The sequence below is a fragment of the Drosophila serrata genome, unplaced genomic scaffold, assembly GCF_035046125.1.
Source record: "Drosophila serrata isolate PLE 108 unplaced genomic scaffold, ASM3504612v1 contig_63, whole genome shotgun sequence".
NCBI classification, from domain to species: Eukaryota; Metazoa; Arthropoda; class Insecta; order Diptera; family Drosophilidae; genus Drosophila; species Drosophila serrata.
Window position 1 is genome coordinate 93185 of NW_028256961.1, and position 22576 is coordinate 115760.

Genomic DNA, 22576 nt, shown 5'->3' on the forward strand with positions numbered 1-22576 from the left:
AGAGGGCAGGAACCTGGTCTATAAATGGAGGTGCTAATGAAATAAAACTGGGGAGTGAAATTCTAGATGAAAACGTGTGCGAATGGATTTTGGTGAAAAAAGTCGGGAAGAACGAACGTGACCACGAGGAATTAAGGTGGACGACGTGACCGATAGCCGCCCAGTGCCGCCGCCTCAGAGCCACCTCCATTACATAGCCAAGAGCCGTCGCTTCAGTGCCGCCGCTTCATTTCCTTCGCCTCAGTGCCACCGCCTCGCGCAGCGCCACTTGAGCCGTAGCCGGAGCCATAACTAGAGCAACCTCAGCCGTAACCAGAGCCACCGTATGGCGCCTTGCCGCCGCCCCTAGCCGCCGAAGCGCCGCCAGAGCCGCCTCAACACCACCTAAGCCGTAGCGCAGTAGCCAGAGACGCATTGCATTCGCCGAGGCCGTGACCAGAGCCGTCGCAGAAGACTAGAGCGCCGCCAGCTAATCTGGCGGATACATTCGTTCGTTACCCGTGTCCTCCGCTTGACCGTATCCTGGGTCCGGTATTGGTGCAACACGAGCGCTGTAATCAAAGGGGAACGGAGTAGAAGCCGGTCGTTTTTCTTTCTTTGCTTTTTTGTTGCAAACACCCATACCCCGGCGGTGCCCTGGACACCCTGAGCTAGCCCGGAGTTGCCCAAGGAAAGGCACTTCCGTTACAATATGGCGCCCAAACTAAAAAACAAATAAAAGAATAGCGGGATGACGACGTCTCGAAAGGCCACGTCCTGGGTTATCCAGCCCTCGCATTCGGTGGCTTGCGAGGCCTATGTTACGGTCTGCAACTGCACCGAGGACCGGGGACTGGTAACCAAGGCGTAGGATATTTGTTGCTTTTATTTTTAATTAGTTTTCCCAGTCAGGACGGGAGGCTTGGTCCGCAGGGGTGCTGCGGTGGCAGGGTGGTGGCTTTCGGGTGTGGGAACGACGGATTCGCATCCCTTAGCCACAGACCGTGCATAAAGTACGAGTCAAGAACCACTGTGATATATAGTAGATAGGGAAACAAGTGTTTATTTATATTAACGTAAAGTTTGGTTGTTTTCAATGTAAATGTTAATGTTAGAGTAAATGTTGTGCAGATCCTTGTGTTTTCCTGGTGGATGAGTCTTCCTGGGATCAGTTTGTTGGTGAAGTCGCGACCCGCAGGTCTCACTGCGCGCTGCGCGACCACCGTAATCTGAGCCTTGAAGTCCCAGGCATCAAGGAAAATCCTACGGGATACTGCTGAAAGCCTATGTCCTTAACTGGCGACTTTCAGCACCGCTGAAAGTTAGCCCAGTTGACGAGCGGCCGGAGTCAAAACCACTGGGACGAATTGATGACGCGGGAATCTGGCACGGAGCCACCGGCGGTTGATCGGCTCCATCTCCCCTGAAATTTAGAAACGAAAAGAAAAGTTAGTGCATTTTTTTGGTAGCATATGCAGGTAGAAGAAGATTTATTTATCTATTTATTCGTATATTTATTTCTCCATTTATTTATTTATTTATTGAGTTATTTATTTACATATTTGTTTCATGTGCATTTATTTATGTCGCATATGCTTACATATTTATTTATTTTGTGAATAAAGTCGTTAGCAGTTAGGAATTAAAGAATTGGATTATGGACAGGGATAGGGGAAATAATTACCAGCTCAGGTCGAAGGGTCCTTCTGCCCAGGAAGAGGAGTTGTGGTCCGCAGATGGGGAGGGTGCTGTCGGGCACGCCCCGCCGCGGACCTCCATGGGGTTGCCGAGGACACCCCCTTCACGGCGGCAAGACCAACAGCTGGAGGAGACGGAAGAGCAAACAAAGACTAAATTGCTAGACTTCGAGGCGATCGGGGCCACAGCTGACCATCTGATGGAAATGGTTGCCGCTCAGCGGGCAGTACAGGAAAACAACAGCGCCCACAGCAGCCACCACCTCCGTTTGGACGAGCGATGGAGTCCGTGCACGACGCCCGCGGAGCGGTACCCAGGCATGGGCAGACGTCCGCCCGTTATGCAACGAGTCCTACGCCCCGAAGCCGCCTAAGAGGGCTCCAGATCCAGCCGAAATCTACTCATTCAGCCCCGACGGTTCCACCGAGGCTGAGGAGACGCGTCGGGATGACAGCGTGGGTCGGAACTGGCGTGTCGAGGACCGCTGCGCCGGCGAATTCCGTGACGAACGGACGTACGTCAACTGGGATGCAGGAGTCAGTTCCCAGATCACAAGGGTGGATAGGTGGAACGTCTCGTTCAGCGGTGAGGGCGAGCGGAACCACATCGAAGGCTTCCTGTTTCGCTTGGAGTACCTCCAGAGGCAATCGCGTTGCTCGTGGGCCGAGGTGATGAGAAACTTCCACACGCTGCTAACGGGTAGGGCCCTGGAGTGGTTTTCGATCCACGTGCAGCAGCACCGACTGGACAGCTGGTATCAGCTACGCCGAGCGCTGCTAGATTGGTTCCAGAGTCACGAGACGGAGCATCAGCGGATGCATCAGCTACTGCAGCGGGAGCAGCAACCAGGGGAGAGCGTAGATGATTACCTGCATGCAATGCAAACCCTTGCTTCTCGCCTGAGGAAGCCGATGCCAGAGCGACACCTGGTCAAGGTGATGAAAAAGGGGTTAAGAGAAGGGATCGCTCGCTTCATGTATGCGAGGGAGCTACTCACTGTGGATGAGCTGCGGCAGGAGAGCCTCGAGGTGGAGCGTACCTTCGGACGCAGAGCTCGGGCCCAATTCCCACCACCAATGCACTACCAAGGAGCGGAACGGAACCAAGTCAGTGAGGCGTTTGCTCCAGAGCCAGAAGAGGATTAAGACGAGCAACCACTGCAAGTGCAGGAAGTCCGTGAGCGGCCTCGAAATCTTTTCCGGGCTGGCTGCTGGAATTGTGGATCCATGGACCACGGTTTTCGGGATTGTGGGCAGGAGCTGAAAAAGGTTTTTTGTTTCCGTTGCGGAAAGGTCGACACCGTCGCTCCGAAGTGCGCGAATTGTATGGAAAACGAACGGCGGGGCGATCCCAGAGCGGAAGGGGCTCGCCCAACGCGGAATTCCGTGCAGTAGGAGACCCTAATGTTCACGTCAGAAGGCCCTTCGCGGCGGCCGCGGCGCCGCCTCTGTCCACCGAGCCTCCAAAGCCTTGGCCGCTCTTGCACTCCCGCAAGTCGGCTCTTCGCGCACGCCTCATCGAGCTAGTATAAGCGCTCCCGCGCCCACTCTTCGATGTTCGCGAACGCCCGCTCCCGAGTTCCCGAGCTTCGCTCGCTGCTAAGCGAGCTGAGGGACGGCTAGTTCGCGCTCCACTTCTCTGGCCCGCTCTCGCACTGTTAAGCGTAGCTTATCGGTCGGGAGCGCGGCCCTTACATTTAAGCTATTTAGTCTTATGTATGCAGCGCAATAAAGCTGACCATTTGATTTGCCCACGACGCCCCCGTCTTTTACTTTTCACCTTCGCTTGTGACGTGGGAATTTCCATTGGGCTACATTTGACAAGACAGGATCTTCAGCGGCAGGATCGCCCCCCTACAAGCATGGTCCTTCCAGCCGGATGAGGATATCCTTCCGTCCCTTCACCAGCAGTTCCCGGTGATTTTTCCGCTGAGATAAGTATATGCCGGTCTTAGACAGTGGGCCGAACATTTAATTTCGGTCGCACCGCTGCAAAATTTATTGTTTTTCGTTCGTGTCAACTCCCCGTCCGAGTTTTCCTGACACCACGGTAGTGAGAAATTCCACTTTTCTATTCGCCTCCGAACTTCGTAATTTTCCATCCGTGTCCGTTTTGTGTGCGCCGCCATCCTCCTCGCCGTCTCTTCGATTCCCCGTTGTTCATCCACTTGCCAACGGTCGAGGCCTATGTGCAGCCACATACACACACACGCATTCTAAACTTGTGCTAATATTTCCGTGCAAAAAAAGTTCTCCGTGAACAGTGAAATTGTGTTTCAAAAAGAAAGGCATAATTAATATTGGCCAGCCGGTGTGCGCTTGTTTCGGGAATTCACCCTGATCGCCGAACAGTCTGCCGCTGTCACGATATTTTTTGTATGCTGTATCCATACACATTTTTCTGTTCGCACAATTCAATACAGTCCACTTCTCGACGCTCCACTGTGCCAATACAAACCCTACAGTTGTTCAAGAAACAGATTTCGTCAACCATGGATTTAAAATAATCCGAATTTTATAAATCCTATTTTTTATTTATTTCAATTTACGATACATATATTGGGAAAGCTTCGCGCTATTCTGCGCTGAGCATTGATCTCTATAATTATTTACATACATACATACATATATATTGGGCAAGCTTCGCGCTATTCTGCGCTGAGCATCGATCTCCAATTACATACATACATATATACACACGCCCGCATAAGGGCATATCAAGTTATTATTGGTCATTTCTTTTTCGTCTCCTCTTTGTGCCTAGAGCGTGTACAAGCACTTGTACTCATACATTTCACAGCCGCACAGTGCCTACGAGACAAAATCCGCCATCTACAACTGTCCACAACTTTCGTGATCCAAGGATTTAACATTATCCGAAGTTTATAAATCCTGTTATTATTTATTTAAATTTTTTTTACATGCATACGTATATATTGGGCAAGCTTCGCGCTATTCTGCGCTGACCGATCCAAGCTATTACATACATATATACCCACGCCCGCATAAGGGCAAGTAATTATTTGTAATTTTTTTTCGTCTTCTCTTTGTGCCTAGAGCGTGTACAAGCACCTGCACTCATACTTTCCACAGCCGAACAGTGCCGACGAGATAAAATCCGCCACCTACAATTTTAAGGAAATTTCGTGAGCCAAGAATTTAAAATTATCCGAATTTTATTTTGCCTATTTTCATTTAGGTGAAAGAAATACAAATTTACACACATACCTCCATACATACAAGCTTCGCGCTATTCTGCGCTGAGCATCGAAACCCAAACACAAACGAGTGTTTTTAATTGTCTTCGATTTAACCGCCGCAACGGCTGTGTTGTTGCAACCCCTTAAGTTCTTTGGGTCCCTCACTCATCACTGCTTTGCCAACGGCTTATCCCAGTGAGCTCTTCGCCGCGACCAGAAACGGATGTTTGTTTTTTAAATTCTACCTTCCTAGCGTTTAAATAATTAAACATCTACGGCTCATAGTTATACATTCATTAATAGATCCAGAATTTGAATTTAATTAATTAATTTAAGTTAATTAATTTTTAATTCAATCCTTTCAACTGAGTCGCCGCAACGGTCGTGTTGTTTTTTCCTCTGGGTTCTTTTGAGTTCCGCACGGCATGACCCACTGAGGTTTTTCTCTCGAACTAAAGCCAAGGGTTTATTTCGACCATTTCATCCGTGATCAATAAATTTGGCAACAATTAATTACTTCCGACCAATACGTTCCTAAATTCGTATTTAATTTATTACGGGATCCATCCACAATTCGTGCCCAATTTCCTGAGCAAAATATAAGCAAACCTCCACGTCCGAAATATATTATATATTCTATAATACACAAGGCTTTTTAATTTCGAATTAAAATTATTCCTGTATTTTAATTACGGCCGATTCCGTCAATCCGTTTGGGAAGATCCCAGTCCGCATTTCCGCGACCCTCTCCGATTAACTTAAAATCCACTGCTCGACTACAAAAATGGCTCAAACCGCCATCGACATAGCACTGAGGAAGTTTATTGCCACGACAGACCGTGTGAGTCAATTCGAGGCAAAGATCCAACCTCTAGACGCCCCAGAAACCGCCCAGCCCTCTCCTTCCACGTGTAAAGTGCGTCGCGATCAGATTCGCGCACTGTGGGAAAAGGTCGAAAAGGATTACGATATTTGTTCGGATCTTATTTCGGCATCCGGTGAGAGTAACACCAGCAGGCTAATGCTCCAGTCCAGATATGAGCATTGTTTCTCGGTCTACGAAAGATGTAGTGCCGACCTCCAACAGTTGATGGAAAAGGGATCTTCTCAGTCCGTGCCGATTTCCCCAAACTCGTCCGTCCCAGAGTCCGCTGGTTGTCGCCTGCCACCGGTGGACACCGAAACTTTCGCTGGTGACTGTCTTCGGTGGCCCACATTCAGAGACCTTTTCACGGCGGTATATATCCACAACCCTAGTCTCACCCCGGTGGAGAAATTGTTCCACCTACTATCCAAGACAACTGGCGAAGCGCACGCCATTGTTTCCAAAGCCCCGCTCACCAATGAGGGGTTCGTCGCAGCTTGGCAAAGCCTCACCGACCGCTTCGAGAACCGGCGGTTGTTGGTCAACAGCCAGTTGAAAATCCTTTTCAACATTCAGGCTATCCCCCAAGAGTCCGGCAGCGCGCTAAGGGAGCTGCAAAGCACTATCCAGAGTTGTCTAGCGGCATTAGAGATGACCGCCATTCAAGTCGAAGCCTGGGACTGCCTCCTAGTGTACATGGTTTCCTCGAAGCTCCCCAAGCTCACGCTCTCCCAGTGGGAGCAATCTATTCACAATAAGGACAAAATTCCAACTTGGAACGAGCTAGACGCGTTTCTGACCGAGCGCCATCGTACGCTGGAGGCCATCGACGACGTTTCGCCTACCAACTCAAGGCATTTTCCGCCAGAGTTGTCGACTCCGAGGGCCCCAGCGCCCGGCTCCATTCTTCCGACTTCAGAGTGACTCCAACACCCAGACCCAGAAGGTGTGACCTATGTTCCAGGGAAAACCATCCCCTGCGAAGATGTCCCCGTTTCCTTCAAATGCCGTAGTCGAGAGGTCAAATATCATCCGAAGAAAGCAACTCTGCTTGAATTGTTTGGCACGAGGCCATCAGCAGAGGGATTGCCCCAGTGCCCACTCCTGCCGTACATGCCGCAGACGACATCACACCCTGCTGCATCCCAGAAGCTGTTCCTCCAGTGTTCAAAATGCTCCTGAACCTTCCAGCCCAGTAACCGCACCGATCCAAAGGATATCCGCGTTCTCCACGCGAATCACTACTCCCAACGCCTTCAATTACTGGGTACCCTACGACATCAAGAGCAGACGTTCCCGAGGTAATTTATCCTACCCATGCCGAGTCTGCAGCGGAGTCCATCCGCTTCGAAAATGCCACAAGTTCCTCAGGCTTAGTGCTGAGAAGAGGCTCCGCGCGGTGTCCACCAACCGCTACTGTTCGAACTGTTTGGCCCACGAACATTCCCACGGCAAGTGCCGCAGTGGTGACCGATGCAAGACGTGCAATCAGCATCACCACACGCTCCTGCATATGCCGGGAAGTCCAGTTCCCGCACCCCGATCGCAGCATCGGATGACTCCGTGCTTACCATACTGACCGCTCTTCTAAATGATACTTTTTTTCCAGTCCGCTTCGAGAAGATGCCACCGCTTCGCACCACGCGAACGCTCTGATCAGAGGTCCAATCCAACCGATTCCGAGGTTGCCACCGAGCTTCATCCGCTTCCGACGTCGACGTTCACCTCTAGGATCATGCGCCTCTCCCCGCCCCTCCTCAGCCACTCCACGGCCTCCGTCCACCGCTCCAGTCCGGTGCGCATAGGCAATTTCCGCCGCTAGCCAGGACACCCTGCAGAACGCGGCAGTTATACAGGACGAATATGTTGCAACCCGAGTAGTTGCAAGGGGGGGAGAATGTTCACGTCAGAAGGCCCTTCGCGGCGGCCGCGGCGCCGCCTCTGTCCACCGAGCCTCCAAAGCCTTGGCCGCTCTTGCACTCCCGCAAGTCGGCTCTTCGCGCACGCCTCATCGAGCTAGTATAAGCGCTCCCGCGCCCACTCTTCGATGTTCGCGAACGCGCGCTCCCGAGTACATTTAAGCTATTTAGTCTTATGTATGCAGCGCAATAAAGCTGACCATTTGATTTGCCCACGACGCCCCCGTCTTTTACTTTTCACCTTCGCTTGCGACGTGGGAATTTCCATTGGGCTACATTTGACAAGACAGGATCTTCAGCGGCAGGATCGCCCCCCTACAAGCATGGCAGCGAGCGAGGCTCGGACGTTAAGGATAATTCTAAAAATAATTTCAGATACTTACCCTATGAAGAGCGCATGCGACGGTATTTAGAGGTCAGGAACCGTATCATCGAGGAGAATCAGCTGAGCGGAACGCGTGAGGTCTCCCGGACGGTTCAAAAGGCACGAGATCGGTTCCGGAAACGCCAGCGGAAGCGCCGAGAAGTCGTCGCGGACGTCAAGCGGGGCGGCACCTAGGATCCCAGACCGTTCGCCCGAGTAATGATTTCAGGCCAGCAGCTGACTGGTTTGTTAGACACCGGGGCGAGCCTCAGTCTGCTGGGAAAAGGCTGCAGGGAGCTGGTGGACGCGATGGGTGTGCCGGTGCAGAGGTACTTCTCGATGGTGCGAACTGCCGCTGGAGAGGATCGGTCGAGCATCGGCCGGATAGAGGTACCCGTGGAGTATGAGGGAAGGGAAGAAAACATTCATTTCTATCTGTGCCCTTATCTGGAACAGGCGGCATACCTCGGTGTCGTCTTTTGGCGGGCGTTTGACCTGGCTCCGGCCGTAGTTGGAGATATCCCGGTTCAAGGGGTAAAGAAGGCCGAAGAAGTTCATGACAGGGAGATGGAGCACAACGCCGACCAGGAAGAGGACGACGAGGAAAAGACGGACCCCGAATCCTGGACATTATCTGGAGCCGAGAACCGAGAGCTAGAGGCAATCAAGCAGAGGTTCCTCACCTTCGAGAAGGATGGTTTGGGAACGACTGGCCTGGAGAAACACTCCATAGAGCTGGTGGAAGGCGCCAAAAAAAAAGTAAAATGATAAGTAGGGGGCGTCGTGGAGCTTGAATGAGTGCTTCCGCTTTATTACGCATCATACGTAGTACCAACTAACTTAATCATAAGGTCTGCGCTCCCGACCGATAAGCTAAGCTTAACAGTGCAAGAGCGGGCCCGCGAAGTGGAGCGCGAACTAGTCGTCCTTCAGCTCGCTTAGCATCAAGCGAAGATCGGGAATTCGGGAGCGGGAGTTCGCGAACATCGAAGAGTGGGCGCGGGAGCGCTTAGACTAGCCCGATGAGCAGTGCGCGAAGAGCCGACTTGCGGGAGTGCAAGAGCGGCAAAACTTTGGAATCTCGGTGGACAGAGGCGGCGCCGCAAAGGGCCCCTGACGTGAACATTCTCCCCCCCCTCCCCCTTTGCAATCACTCGGGTTGCATTATATTCGTCCTGTATAAGCACTGCCGCGTTCTGCAGGGTGTCCTGGCTAGCGGCGGAAATTGCCTATGCGGACCGGAGTGCAGCTGAGGAGCGGTGGACGAAGGCCGTGGAGTGGCTGAGGAGGACCGGGGAGAGGAGCAGGATCCTAGAGGTGACGTCGGCGTCGGTAACGGATGAAGTTCGGTGACAACCTCGGAATCGGTTGGATTGGACCTCTGATCAGAGCGTTCGCGTGGTGCGAAGCGGTGGCATCTTCTCGAAGCGGACTGGAAAAAATATATCATTTAGAAGACTGGTCAGTAAATAACGCGAATGGGGAGCACGAAGTCATCCGATGCTGCGATCGGGGTGCGGGAACTGGACTTCCAGGCATATGCAGGAGCGTGTGGTGAAGCTGATTGCACGTCTTGCATCGGTCACCACTGCGGCACTTGCCCTGGGAATGTTCGTGGGCCAAACAGTTCGAACAGTAGCGGTTGGTGGACACCGCGCTGAGCCTCTTCTCAGCACTAAGCCTGAGGAACTTGTGGCATTTTCGAAGCGGATGGATTCCGCTGCAGACTCGGCATGGGTAGGATAAAATACCTCGGGCACGTCTGCTCTTGATGTCTTAGGGTACCCAGTAATTGAAGGCGTTGGGAGTAGTGATTCGCGTGAAGAACGCGGATATCCTTTAGATCGATGCTGTTACTGGGCTGGAAGGTTCAGGAGCAATCTAAACACTGGAGGAACAGTATCTGGGATGCAGCAGGGTGTGATGCCGTCTGCGGCATGTAAGGCAGGAGTGGACACTGGGGCAATCCCGCTGCTGATGGCTTCGTGCCAAACAATTGAAGCAGAGTTGCTTTCTTCGGACGATATTTGATCGCTCGACTACGGTCATTTTGAGGAAACGGGGACATCTTCGCAGGGGGTGGCTTTCCCTGGAACACAGGTCATACCTTCTGAGTGTTGGAGTCACCCTGTAGTCGGAAGAATGTAGCCGGGGCGCTGGGGCCCTCGGAGTGGCCATCTTTGGCGGAAAATGCCGTGAGCTGGTAGGCGTAACGTCGTCGATGGCCTCCAGCGTACGATGGCGTTCGGTCAGAAACGCGTCTAGCTCATTCCAAGTTGGAACTTTGTCTTTGTTGTGGATGGATTGTTCCCACAGAGAAAGGGTTACTTTGGGAAGCTTTGAGGAAACCGTATACACCAAAAGACAATCCCAAGCCTCAACTTGAATGGAGGACATCTCTAGGGCGGTCAGGCAGCTTTAGATGGTGCTTTGCAGCTCTTTCAGCGCGACTCCTGATTCTTGAGGGACAGCCTGGATGTTGAAGAGGATTTTCAACTGGCTGTTAACCAATAATCTTTGAATTTCGAAGCGGTCGGTAAGGCTTCGCCACGCCGAGACGAAACCTTGGGACCTTGGGCCTTGGAAACAATGGCGTGCGCTTCGCCAGATGTTTTGGAGAGTAGGTGGAACAATTTCTTCATCGGGGTGAGACGAGGGTTATGTATATATACCGCCGTGAAAAGGTCTCTAAACGTGGGCCAACGGGGTGTGAGGCACAGTGGAGCGTCGAGAAGTGGACTGTATTGAATTGTGCGAACAGAAAAAATGTGTATGGATACAGCACAAAAATTAGCGAAAAATCGTGTAAGCGGCGAACTGTTCGGCGATCAGGGTGAATTCCCGCAACAAGCGCACACCGGCTGGCCGATATCAATTATGCCTTTCTTTTTGTAACACAAGTTCACTGCTCACTGATAATTATTTTGTACGGAAATATTAGCCCAAGTTTATAATGCGTGTGTGTGTATGTGGCTGCACATAGGCCTCGACCGTTGGCAAGTGGATGAACAACGGGGAATCGAAGAGACGGCGAGTAGGATGGCGGCGGTGGTGTCAGGAAAACTCGGACGGGGAGTTGACACGAACAAAACAATAAATTTTGCAGCGGTGCGACCGAAATTAAATGTTCGGCCCACTGTTGAAGACCGAGAGCGAGAACAAGACGGAAGCAAGCAGATACTTATCTCTAGGGGAAAAATCACCGGGAACTGCTGGTGAAAGGACGGAAGGATATCCGTATCCGGCTCGAAGGACCATGAAAAAGAGGAGGGCGATCCTGTCGCTAAAGATCCTGTATTGGAAAATAGCTTCCACGACGCAGTCGGAAAGTATGATAACCCGTAGTATAAAAATGTCCAAAACGCTTGCACCGCATCATCCTACACCTCATTATGTATTTTGTGTGATTCTAAGGATCACTTTATTTCGAAATGTCCACAATTTATTGCCTTGAGTCCCACATTACGCTACAAAGAAGCAAAAAGGCTACATCTTTGCCTAAATTGCCTGCGTAAAGGCCACAGCCTGCAGCAGTGCAAAGCTGGGAACTGCAGGCATTGTCGCTCTAAGCATCATACATTGCTACATTTGGAGTCAAATCCTGCTTCATCACCCTCGCAGCCCACATCCACTTCTGCTCCTCAAAATAGTGCCTCGCTCATTTCTGCTTCGCCAAATTCACCCCCACCTAAAGCCTCGGTAGATCATCAATCTGATTATGTGCTTCTTGCCACTGCCATCATATATGTCCGAAATCGTTCCGGCATAATGGTGCCCTGCAGAGCCTTGCTCGACTCTGCATCGCAAATTAATTTCATTACTTCTCGACTCGCTCATCAATTGCAACTGTCAACTCGTCGCTCAAATACATGCATCTCAGGTATAGGAGAGTCTTCACTCATGGCTGATAAGGCGGTAGATATTATTGTACAATCTCGCAACAAAGGTTACCGAACATCATTCGCTGCAATAATGACTAGCACCATCACAAATTATCAGCCGCATTTCGACCTAAACTCTTCAGAATGGAACATCCCCAGCAATTTATTCCTCGCCGATCCGCTCTTTCATAAAAGTCAAAGGATTGACATTCTTATAGGAGCTGGAATCTTCTTCGACCTGCTTTGCGTTGGGCAGATACGGCTGGCCGATCACCTTCCCTCCTTGCAAAAAACTAGATTGGGTTGGGTAGTATCCGGTGGCATATCTTCGCCGGCCCATAAACACTCTTCTCTTCCCGCATTGTCAGTTGAGCACGATGTACAATTGGAGCCTGAATCGTTGCCGGACCTTGTCAAACGGTTTTGGGAAATTGACAGCTATTGTGGATCGTCATCTGCTCCAACTGATGAGGATGGCTTGTGCGAGAATTTATTTGCTCAATCTTATTCTCGGCTTGAGTCAGGCCAATATTCAGTTCGATTGCCCGCAAAGACTAGTCTCGATATGCTAGGAGATTCATACCATCGTGCTTCGCAGCGATTCAAATCATTGGAATCCAAATTGGCTAGAAATCCTAATCTCAAGGCTCAATATATTGCCTTTATAAAGGAGTATATCGATTTAGGCCATATGTCGCTCTCTTGCAAGCAGTCAGCTTTGCCGCAATATTATTTGCCTCACCACTGCGTTCACAAATTGGACAGCTCGACTACCAAGCTCAGGGTAGTCTTCGATGGTTCTGCCAAGTCTTCGTCTGGATACTCTTTAAACGAGTTGCTCTTTGCTGGTCCCTCCATTCAGCCTAAAATCTTCAGCACTTTGCGGCGACATCTGCAAAATGTATCGCTGTGTGCGTGTCTCCGAACCTGATAATCTGCTCCAATGCATCCTCTGGCGTGATAGTCCAAGCGAAGAAATTAAAATATACACCCTGGACACCGTCACTTATGGCACTAAGCCTGCTGCATTCCTAGCAATTCGTGCTATGCAGCAGCTCTCTTATGATGAGGAGAAGGATTTTCCTGTGGCAGCCAAGATCGTGCGTAGGGACTTTTATGTTGACGACCTTATTTCTGGAGGCGACTCGATCGAAGAGGTCGTTTATATCCGGCAGCAGGTTAAATCGTTACTTGCAAAAGGCCTATTTCCAATTCGTAAATGGTGCTCCAATGAGCCGGCAGCGCTTGAAGGAGAACTTGAGGCTGATCGCGAGAAAATGCTCAAATTTAGTGATGGGACTGACGTCGCCAAAACACTTGGCCTATACTGGGATACAAGTTCCGATAATTTGCTTTTTGGATTCTCTGGAAATGTAGCAGACAAGCCAGCTACCAAGCGCTCTATTTTATCAGCCATAGCCAAATTCTACGATCCCCTAGGTCTTATAGCGCCCATTATAACCAGGCTCAAAATATTCCTGCAAATCCTGTGGAAAGATAAGCTCGACTGGGATGAGACTTTGCCACAATCTTTGCATTCCTTATGGTTGGAACACTCCGCGCAAATCTCGGCAGTCAGCCATTTAAAATTTCCTCGCTTCATCATGCAATCTGACTCATCTTTGGAAATTCATGGATTTTGTGATGCAAGCTTGGCGGCATATGGTGCCTGTATTTATGTGCGCTCCGAAGCAGGGGGCACCTACTCATCATATTTGCTTTGCTCCAAGTCTAGAGTCTCGCCGCTTAAAACAATAACCATACCCAAACTTGAATTATGCGCAGCTCTATTGCTATCCGAACTCATCCACAACATCGCTAATGCCATTTCTCAGCCTTGCACATATCATTGTTGGTCTGACTCAACAATTGTGCTCTCTTGGATTCGCCAGGCCCCATCAGACTTTAACATTTTTGTCTCCAACAGAATCGCGCAGATTCAAGAAAGGACCAAGGATATGGCTTGGCATCATATATCGACCCACTACAACCCGGCTGACATATTATCCAGAGGATGTACTCCGCTCGAACTTTTGGATTCGACGCTGTGGCGTGAGGGCCCACCATTCCTGCGGACAGACGAAGCTTGCTGGCCGCCTCATACGCCTACTCTAGTAGATGTGCCTGAACGCCGCCGCCTCGCGCTGGTGCTGACGCAAAGCCAGGATATTTCGTATGGCTGTAAGTTTCAAAATTGTTTTGGAAAGCTGCAGCGAGTCTTTGGCTACATACATCGGTTCCTAATGCTAAAAGCCAAGGATGAGCCACGACGGCGAGGACCTCTTACAGTAGACGACATCAAGGGAGGCACGCATCTGCTCATCAAGGGAATCCAGCTCATCAACTTTGCTGAGGAGTATAAGGCCCTGCAATCCGAAAGGCAGATTTCCTCAAAAAGCAAGCTGTACTCGCTGCATCCAATCTGCGATGAATCGGGACTTATTCGAGTTGGCGGTCGGCTGCAGAATTCATTATTGGATTATGATGCAAAACACCCAATTTTGCTTCCCAAGGATCATCCAGTCACGTCAGCAATCATAGCTCACTATCATTTGAAATTTCTTCACTCAGGCCCGCAGAGCTTATTGGCGGCCTTACGGCAAAGGTTTTGGCCAATTGGTGGTCGAAAAATAGTCGCCGCCACTATCAACAAATGCATTCGCTGCTTTCGATTAAAGCCCAAATTAGCTGAGCACATCATGGCCCCCTTGCCATCCAACCGCGTTCAGCCAAGTCGACCATTTGTCACAGTGGGAATCGATTTCTGTGGTCCTTTCTACTCCAAGTCTGAAGTCAGAAACCGGCCACCCGTCAAATGCTATATCGCAATATTTGTTTGCTTCGCCACTAAAGCCTGCCATTTGGAGCTGGTGGAGGATTTGTCTGCGGCTTCATTCATCGCTGCCCTCAAGCGCTTCATAAGCCTAAGGGGCAAGCACAATATGGTCCGATAACGCTACAAACTTCGTTGGAGCCAAAAACGAGCTGCTGGAACTGAGGCAACTGTTTCTCGCCGACCCTCAAAACAGCGATCTTCAGCAGGCTTTCGTTTCCATCGGGATCAAATGGCAATTTATTCCCCCTCGTTCGCCTCATTTCGGCGGCCTATGGGAGGCTGCCGTCAAATCTGCAAAATATCATTTTCATCGGGTCGTTGGCAACACTATTCTCTCATTCAATGAGCTTCGCACTTTAGTTTATGAAATTTCAGCGATGCTTAACTCTCGACCGCTCTGTCCAATTTCAGAAAACCCTAACGATTTGGATGTCCTTACACCTGGTCACTTTTTGATTGGGTCTTCTTTCGCCACAATCGAGGAGCCCGACATCACGCACCTCAGCATCGATCGGCTGAGCCGCTGGCAACGAGTTTGCCAAATTCAGCAAATCATCTGGCGGAAGTGGAGTACCAGCTACCTCTCGCTTTTACAAGAGCGTGGGAAATGGCGTGCATCAAGGCCCAACATCCTACCGCATAGCATTGTGGTGCTCAAGGAGGACAACATCCCTCCGCTTCAATGGCGTCTTGGCAGAGTGGAGAGCATTATCCATGGAGCTGACGGTGTGGCCCGTGTCGCTGTCATTCGGACAGCCACTGGCCTAATAAAAAGGGCTGTTGGCAAAATAGCTGTTCTACCCCTGGAAACCACCTCATCTGGCAGCGTGCCGCATCCAGCGGGGGGAGCATGTCGGGAGCAGAAGCAGCAGATTTAATATTAAATGTTTTAAATCATTATTTGTAAACAAGCGATCAGCTGCGGCAGAAGCTTTCCACCTCATAAGCCGGCATGAAAGCTCTTCCGCCGCAGCTCTTCTGTTTGGTTTATCTATTCTCTCGTTTCATTTCGCTCACTTACGTTGAAACTAAAAACACACAAAAACTTTGTAACCAAACCACACACAAGCACACACAAATTAAAACATAACTAATTTTACGCCAACACAAAACAAACCCCTCGCTAAATCAATTCGCTTAATAGGTGGTGACATTCGTGAAGATGTTGCTTTACAAATTTAATACATCTAAATATTCCGATCAATTGGCTAGGCTATATAATTTCCAGCAGTGTAATAAAAAGCGCTTAGGGTTCTTCAAAGGCGAACTGCAGGGTAGGTCAATGACAGAGTTTGTGGGTCTTCGCTCAAAAATGTATGCCTACACAGCAGCGGGTGTAGGTAGCGAGCCTGAAACATGTGTTAAAAAAAATAAGGGAGTGAAACGAAGTTGTTTGGAGAAGATTACTTTTAATAATTATAAAAATTGTTTGTTCACAGTACAACAAGAAAGTGATAGCATGTACATGTTTAGGTCGAGAGGGCATGAAATTAGTACATTAAAAATTACAAAAATTACTTTAGATAATAGGATGACAAAAGAGTTATAGGTGATGATGAAATATCCACTCTATCAATAGGTCATAATTAAATAGTTCGTAGGGAAATTGAAGGTTGTATTGCAGCTCTAGAAGCAGATTCAAGAGTTTGGCTTAGCCGAATGTCTGCTCTGGGAGGGTGAGGGTGAGAGAGGAACTCTTAAAAGAAAATAAGAAGATACTGAAAGTGCGCTCGACGAATTCGAAGAAAATTTAATTTGGCTTTATATTTCGATGGATAAAATGAGAGATCCAAAAATTGTATTTAAATAAAAACATAATTTTTTTTATTTTGTATTTCTAGTATAATAATTTATTTAAAAATACTTACTTTAAGACTACAAATAAATTAAATATAATTTTTATATAATATTAAGATGAGATTAAAATTGAATCAATATAAAAAAAATATATATATATTTAAATAAATATCCAAAGGAAAACATAAAACTGCTTGTGTCTTTATTTCATTATAAAATTTCAGAGTCATTTATCCAGCTATCGTCGGTTTTCAAGAAATCCTACCAACGTACAAGACATCTTTATCCTTGTCTTTTAAGTACCTTCTGAACTATGTAGGTATTGGGAAATCTAGTTTTTTTTTCAACTCTTCTTTATAGAAGCCACCCATTATATGATTTCCATTTAAATCTTCTAAGAGATATGTGCTTGGATATGTATTTTGAACTTTGTATATCCTAAAAATTTCAACATTCCAATTAGGAGTGTACGATTTCTCAAATTCTCCCTTCTATTTTGAAATTCAAACATTGTCACCAATTTTCAGTTTGCTACCTGTATACAATTTTATATTATTGTATACCGTTCCCAAGATGTCTTTCTCATTCTCAGCGTTCACATCGATAGGAGCCATTTTTATAGTCCTGTGTATAGTCCTGTTGTAAGAAACCTACACATTATCAGATAAAAGACTATCAAATTATTTCGAAAATCTTATTTTTTCAATAATAAATGAGACAACAACCTTAAGTCTCTCTAATCGATCTTCAATATCTGCAGTTTTCTCATCAGGAATACTAACAATTAAATCTTGTTGAAGTGAAATTATCGAATCCTTCAGCCTCTTTACAGACTTGTCGACATATTCCTTGTTGGCTATATCTATAGCTTCTTTAGGAATACCGAAGATCAACAACAACAAATCTTTTGGAGCTCTCTTCCTATATTATAAAGGGCTTCCATAATAATTGTAAGACAGATGTAATCTATACTGATTTCAGTAAAGCATTTGACTCTGTTAACCATTCTCTCCTCGTTAGAAAACTCGATTCAATGGGTTTTCCAAGTGATCTTCTTAATTGGATATCAAGTTATTTGAATGGCAGGACGCAAAAGGTCCTCTTTAAGAAAAATTTATCCAATGTTCTACGGGTTACATCTGGCGTCCCGCAAGGAAGCCATTTGGGACCCTTATTGTTTACATTATTTATAAATGACCTGCCCAAAGTCTTGACTAACTCCAGAGTACTTATGTACGCGGATGACGTCAAGCTTTGCGTGCAATACAATGACGTTGCCTGCCAGTCGGATTTACAAACAGATCTTAATAATTTTCAAACTTGGTGCCGTGTAAACTTATTAAACTTAAATGGCTCGAAATGCAAGGTAATGACATTCTCTCGTGTCGCTTCTAAGCTTGCTACTTACACGCTGAACTGCTGCTCTTTGGAAAGAATTAATACAGTTGACGATTTGGGCGTCCGCTTGGACCCAAAACTTGACTTTATTGTTCATATTTCGCCTATGGTGAATAGAGCCAGGGGTGTGCTTGGATTTATTAAACGGTGGTCGAAGGAATTCAATGACCCCTATGTTACTAAATCCTTATATACATCCTTAGTTCGTCCTATCCTAGGATATGGATGCTGCGTTTGGAGCCCTCAGTACGGCGTCCATAGTAAACGCATTGAGTCGGTTCAAAAGAACTTTTTACTTTTCGCTCTACGCGGTTTAAATTGGGATGCAAACCAAAGATTACCTTCCTACTATAGTAGACTCCTATTAATAAACTTGCCGTCCTTAGCCAATCGTAGAACGATGCTAGGGATAACCTTTATTTTTAACCTTATACATGGTGATGTGGAAAATGCTGACTTGTTGAGTCAGCTTAATTTCCATGTACCATGTAGAGCCACTAGATCCTATATCCCATTAGTGTTGCGCCACTGTAGAACCTCCTTTGAACTGCATGAACCTTTTAGAATGCTATGTGCAAATTATAATGATTTGTACACACTAATCTCTAACGTAGATACCCTTCCCAAATTAAAATCTTTAATACTAACACACTTAGTAAGCATGCAAGCTAAGAATCTGGCAGCACGCCGGTAATCAATTTTCCTCGTATTCTGTCCTATATTTTCCATCGCGCCTACTAACACCTAACCCAAAAAGGCACGTGCCTGGTGTCATACGGGCCACTTGAATGTACTGACCTTAGTGCATCAACGTCCAAGAATTATTTACACGTTTAATATTAAAATTAGCCATCAAAACTTTGTCCAATTTCTTCTTGAAATTTTGTAATCAATGATGTGATGGATACTCTCAACTCATGAATAGCTTTATCAACATATTCATACATATTGATGACGATGTCTGCGTACTCTGTTTGGAAGCCACCATTTTTTTTTGTATATTACAATTTTCATCAGTATCTAGGTAGAGTCCCGTCACAGTTTTCTCATATCATTTTAAATTACTAGTGTAGTTGTTTCCGAAGCTGTTAAAAGTTGAAGTCATTTCACTAACTCATTTGGATCGTTCCAGTATTCATCATTAGGTTTATTCCTCTCAAGTGTCATGATACCAGACCCGGTTACGTTTTCTTTATCGAGTTTGGGTGTAGACTTGGTGACGAGTAAATTAGCTTAAAGTGGTTTGATAATTTGAGAATATTTTAATTCTCTCGTTCCTTTCCTTTTTATTTAATTGTGATAAAATAATTTGGTTTATTGTGATGGAATTTGAAAATATTTAAATTCGAAGACTAGGAGTGGTGATTTCAGTCTTGGTGTTGTGAATGCACTGAGAAATAATTTATTAATCGGATGCATATATATGTGGTATTATCAGGTCTGATAAACAGATCTTGTATTAACAGGTCTGACAAACAGAGCAGGTTGTGAGACTTGACCTGATAAACAGACCTGGTTGTAAGACCTGATCTAATCTGATAAACAGACCTGGTTGTAAGACCTGATCTGATAAATAGACCTGGATTAACAGGTCTGATAAACAGACCTGGTATTAACAGGTCTGATAAACAGACCTGGTTGTGAGACCTGATCTGATAAACAGACCTGATTGTAAGATCTGATGTGATCTGATAAACAAACCTGGTTGTGAGAGCTGATTTGATAATCTGATTTGATCTGATAAACATATCTGATCGGATAAACAACGCTTAAAATAAAATGGTTAAATATATCCACAATTAACATTTCCCAATAATATATTTTTTTTATTATTTTTATTTAATTTATTATAATAATTTATTTTTTAATTTTAAACAATCTGAAAAATAAAATGTTGAAAAACCCAATTTGCATTTCCCAAAAATAAAATTTTGTTTTTTTGCTTAAAACTTGTTATTTTTATTGACTTTTTAATTTTAAGCAATCTGAAAAAATATTCTGAAAAAGATCCCCAATTCCTATTTTCCAATAATAAAAATTAATTTTTTTAGTTTAAAATTTTTATTTTTATTTATTTTTTATTATAAGCTAATCAACATTGCCTCCTCCCTTTTGATAAGGGTGTAGCATTTGGTGTGGTGGGGGGAGGCGGTGTAGTTGGTGGAGGCGGCGGAGTTGGTGTTGGTGGCGGTGGAGGCGGTGGAGTTGGTGCCGGTGGAGCTGGCAAACATATTCCTGTTGATGGTGATGTTTATTAGTGGTGACTGGTGGCTGGTGGTTGGTCGTAGCGGTTGTTCTTCGCTGAATGATATTTTTCCTAGACGAGGTAACTGATTGTATACCCACCGAGGAGAACATTTCTCCTCCTCCGACTACACAGCATGTGTGGAATGGGAGGGGATTCTAAGAACCGTCCATCGAGTCATATTGTGCACTTCATGTAAAGTGAAGGTTAGGAAGGATATGCCTTGAATTGCACTCTAGTACAAATTTTATACATAAATACCCACTGTTAAATGTACCAAATTTTTGGAAACGTTGGTAATTATATTTTATATTTTTACGCAAATATCTTATTACTTCTAATGGAGGTTGTAAATTCCCAAAACTATCGAAGTAAAACAAATGCGTTCCTTCTGATGTCGAGTCTGCTAAATTTATTATTCCACATTCAATATGATGAGGTAATTTCGGTATCTCATCTTTCATATAAACTCCTCAAAAATGAGGAATATTTATAAAGGCAAACTTCAATATATCAAAATTCGATAACGCTCTGCTAGGTAGCTCATTTATTAGTTTTTTTGATTGCGTTTTTGTTTTTTGTTCTTATTATTTTTTGTAAATGATATACCGTAACCTTTCTTGTATGGTTGTAAATACAATCACTCGCCTAACGCTATCTGGTTTTCCTCAAGTTGTGTCTTTGCTATCTTTGCATTGTTAATAGACTTTACAATTGCAGCGATACCTGATGTTAAACTACCCACAGCGCTAAGGGCTGTTAAAATAAGGTACACATGGTAAAAAACTACCAATTTTAGGGACTGCTATAACCCGTGGAATTACAACATTTTTCCTATACCCCATAGAGTTAGGTACTTCAGAGCGAGCCTTTTACTTTTACTTCACTCAATAAGTCAAGAGGTTTATTCTTTCGCAGTTCGATTGTTGCCTTTCTGATGATTGAGGCAAGAGTTTTTTTACAACTTTCTTTTTCTGCTGCTTTGTTCCCATCCCAAATTTTTTCTTTAGCTTCATCACGTTGGTCACAAAATATGCTGCAGCTCCTTCACTAATACTGCTATTCAATGCTTTTACACGATCCCAAGATGGAGTCTGGAGTCCATCGATTAAGATGGAATCAGCTTTATGTCGTTCACTCAAGTCCTTGCTATTTGAATATGCTATGTCGTGTTCCCGACAAGCCTCATCTAAACCATTGATCCCTCGGTCACCACGAAGTAATCGTTTATCAACGTTTGTGCCAGGTCCACAGTAATTGTAACCAGGTATATGAGCCTCAAAGGGTAAAGTGTTTGTTAAATTATTTATGATACCAGTTCCCTGTTTCACATTTGATTTATGACTGATTATATTATAAAAATGTTTCCTCATTTTATATCAACCTCAATTAACGAATGATTGTCCTCGAATGAAGTACTTATCTTTAAAACATGCATTTATTAAGACAAAATAAAAGTATCACAGTAAGAAACATTGAAGGTGGTGAACATGGTGAAATTACTCATCCACGACACAGTTCATTGTTGCCATACACAACTAGAGATTTAATTGTTGGACCATCCAATTGTGGAAAAACCAATGTGATGATAAGTCTTATCGAAAGTCCAAATGGCTTAAAATTTAAAAATATTTATGTATTTTCAAAGAGTTTATATCAACCAAAATATGAGTATTTGGAAAATCTTGTGAAACCAATTTGAGGAATGGGATATTACACATTTTCGTCTAATGAAAGTGTTTTGTCACCAGAAGAAGCAAAAAACAATTCCATTATGACATTTGATGATGTCGCATCCGAAAACCAAGATAATATTCGTGATTATTTTTGTATGGGACGACATAGGAAAATTGATTCATTCTATTTATCTTAAACGTATACACATATTCCGAAACATTTAATTCAAGACAACGCGACTTTTATTATAATGCTTAAACAGAATGCCTTAAACATGCGTCGTATATATCGAAATCATGTTAACAGCGATATGGATTAGAATTCATTCATGAATATATCAAGAAGGTGTTGGGAAGATAAATTTGGATTTCTTCTAATCTCTAAGGATGATGATATGAAAACTGGACGATACAGAAAAGGATTCGATCAGTTTATTATTCTCGAATAAATAATAATATAAGTATAATGAGGTTAATAAAAAAACATACAGTTCACGATTAAGCTTCATAATGAGTACATCGCTAACAATTGCTTTAAATGGAAACACATTTGTACTAAGCGAACATTTTTTTCCTCAAATTGAGTTAAAGCTTATTTTTGAATGTGCTCTAATCGACTTTTATACATTTAATTCTTTGCCGAATGTAGATAAGGGGAATAATCAATTTCATATTAGAAACAAAGTCATAGAAATACCTATAGGCTCATATGAGTTTAA

At 45.6% G+C, this 22576-nt stretch overlaps 2 protein-coding genes and 1 long non-coding RNA gene across 3 annotated transcripts; 2 read left to right on the forward strand and 1 right to left on the reverse strand.

The window, feature by feature from the left end:
* Window positions 1-1174: 1174 nt before the first annotated feature.
* On the reverse strand, window positions 1175-1864 carry LOC147644927 (uncharacterized). Its single transcript, XR_015272633.1, has 2 exons — window positions 1664-1864; window positions 1175-1402 (listed from the first exon to the last, which is right to left on the reverse strand). It is a non-coding gene; the product is annotated as an uncharacterized LOC147644927 (long non-coding RNA).
* Window positions 1865-12804: 10940 nt separating this feature from the next.
* On the forward strand, window positions 12805-14859 carry LOC147644928 (uncharacterized). The gene has a single exon (XM_086837050.1). The coding sequence runs from the start codon at window positions 12805-12807 to the stop codon at window positions 14857-14859; it is 2055 nt and encodes a 684-aa protein (XP_086693176.1).
* A 259-nt stretch (window positions 14860-15118) lies between these two features.
* LOC147644929 (uncharacterized) lies at window positions 15119-15619 on the forward strand. Its single transcript, XM_086837055.1, has one exon. It carries the CDS (start codon window positions 15119-15121, stop codon window positions 15617-15619), a length of 501 nt encoding a protein of 166 aa, XP_086693181.1.
* The last annotated feature ends 6957 nt before the right edge of the window (window positions 15620-22576 follow it).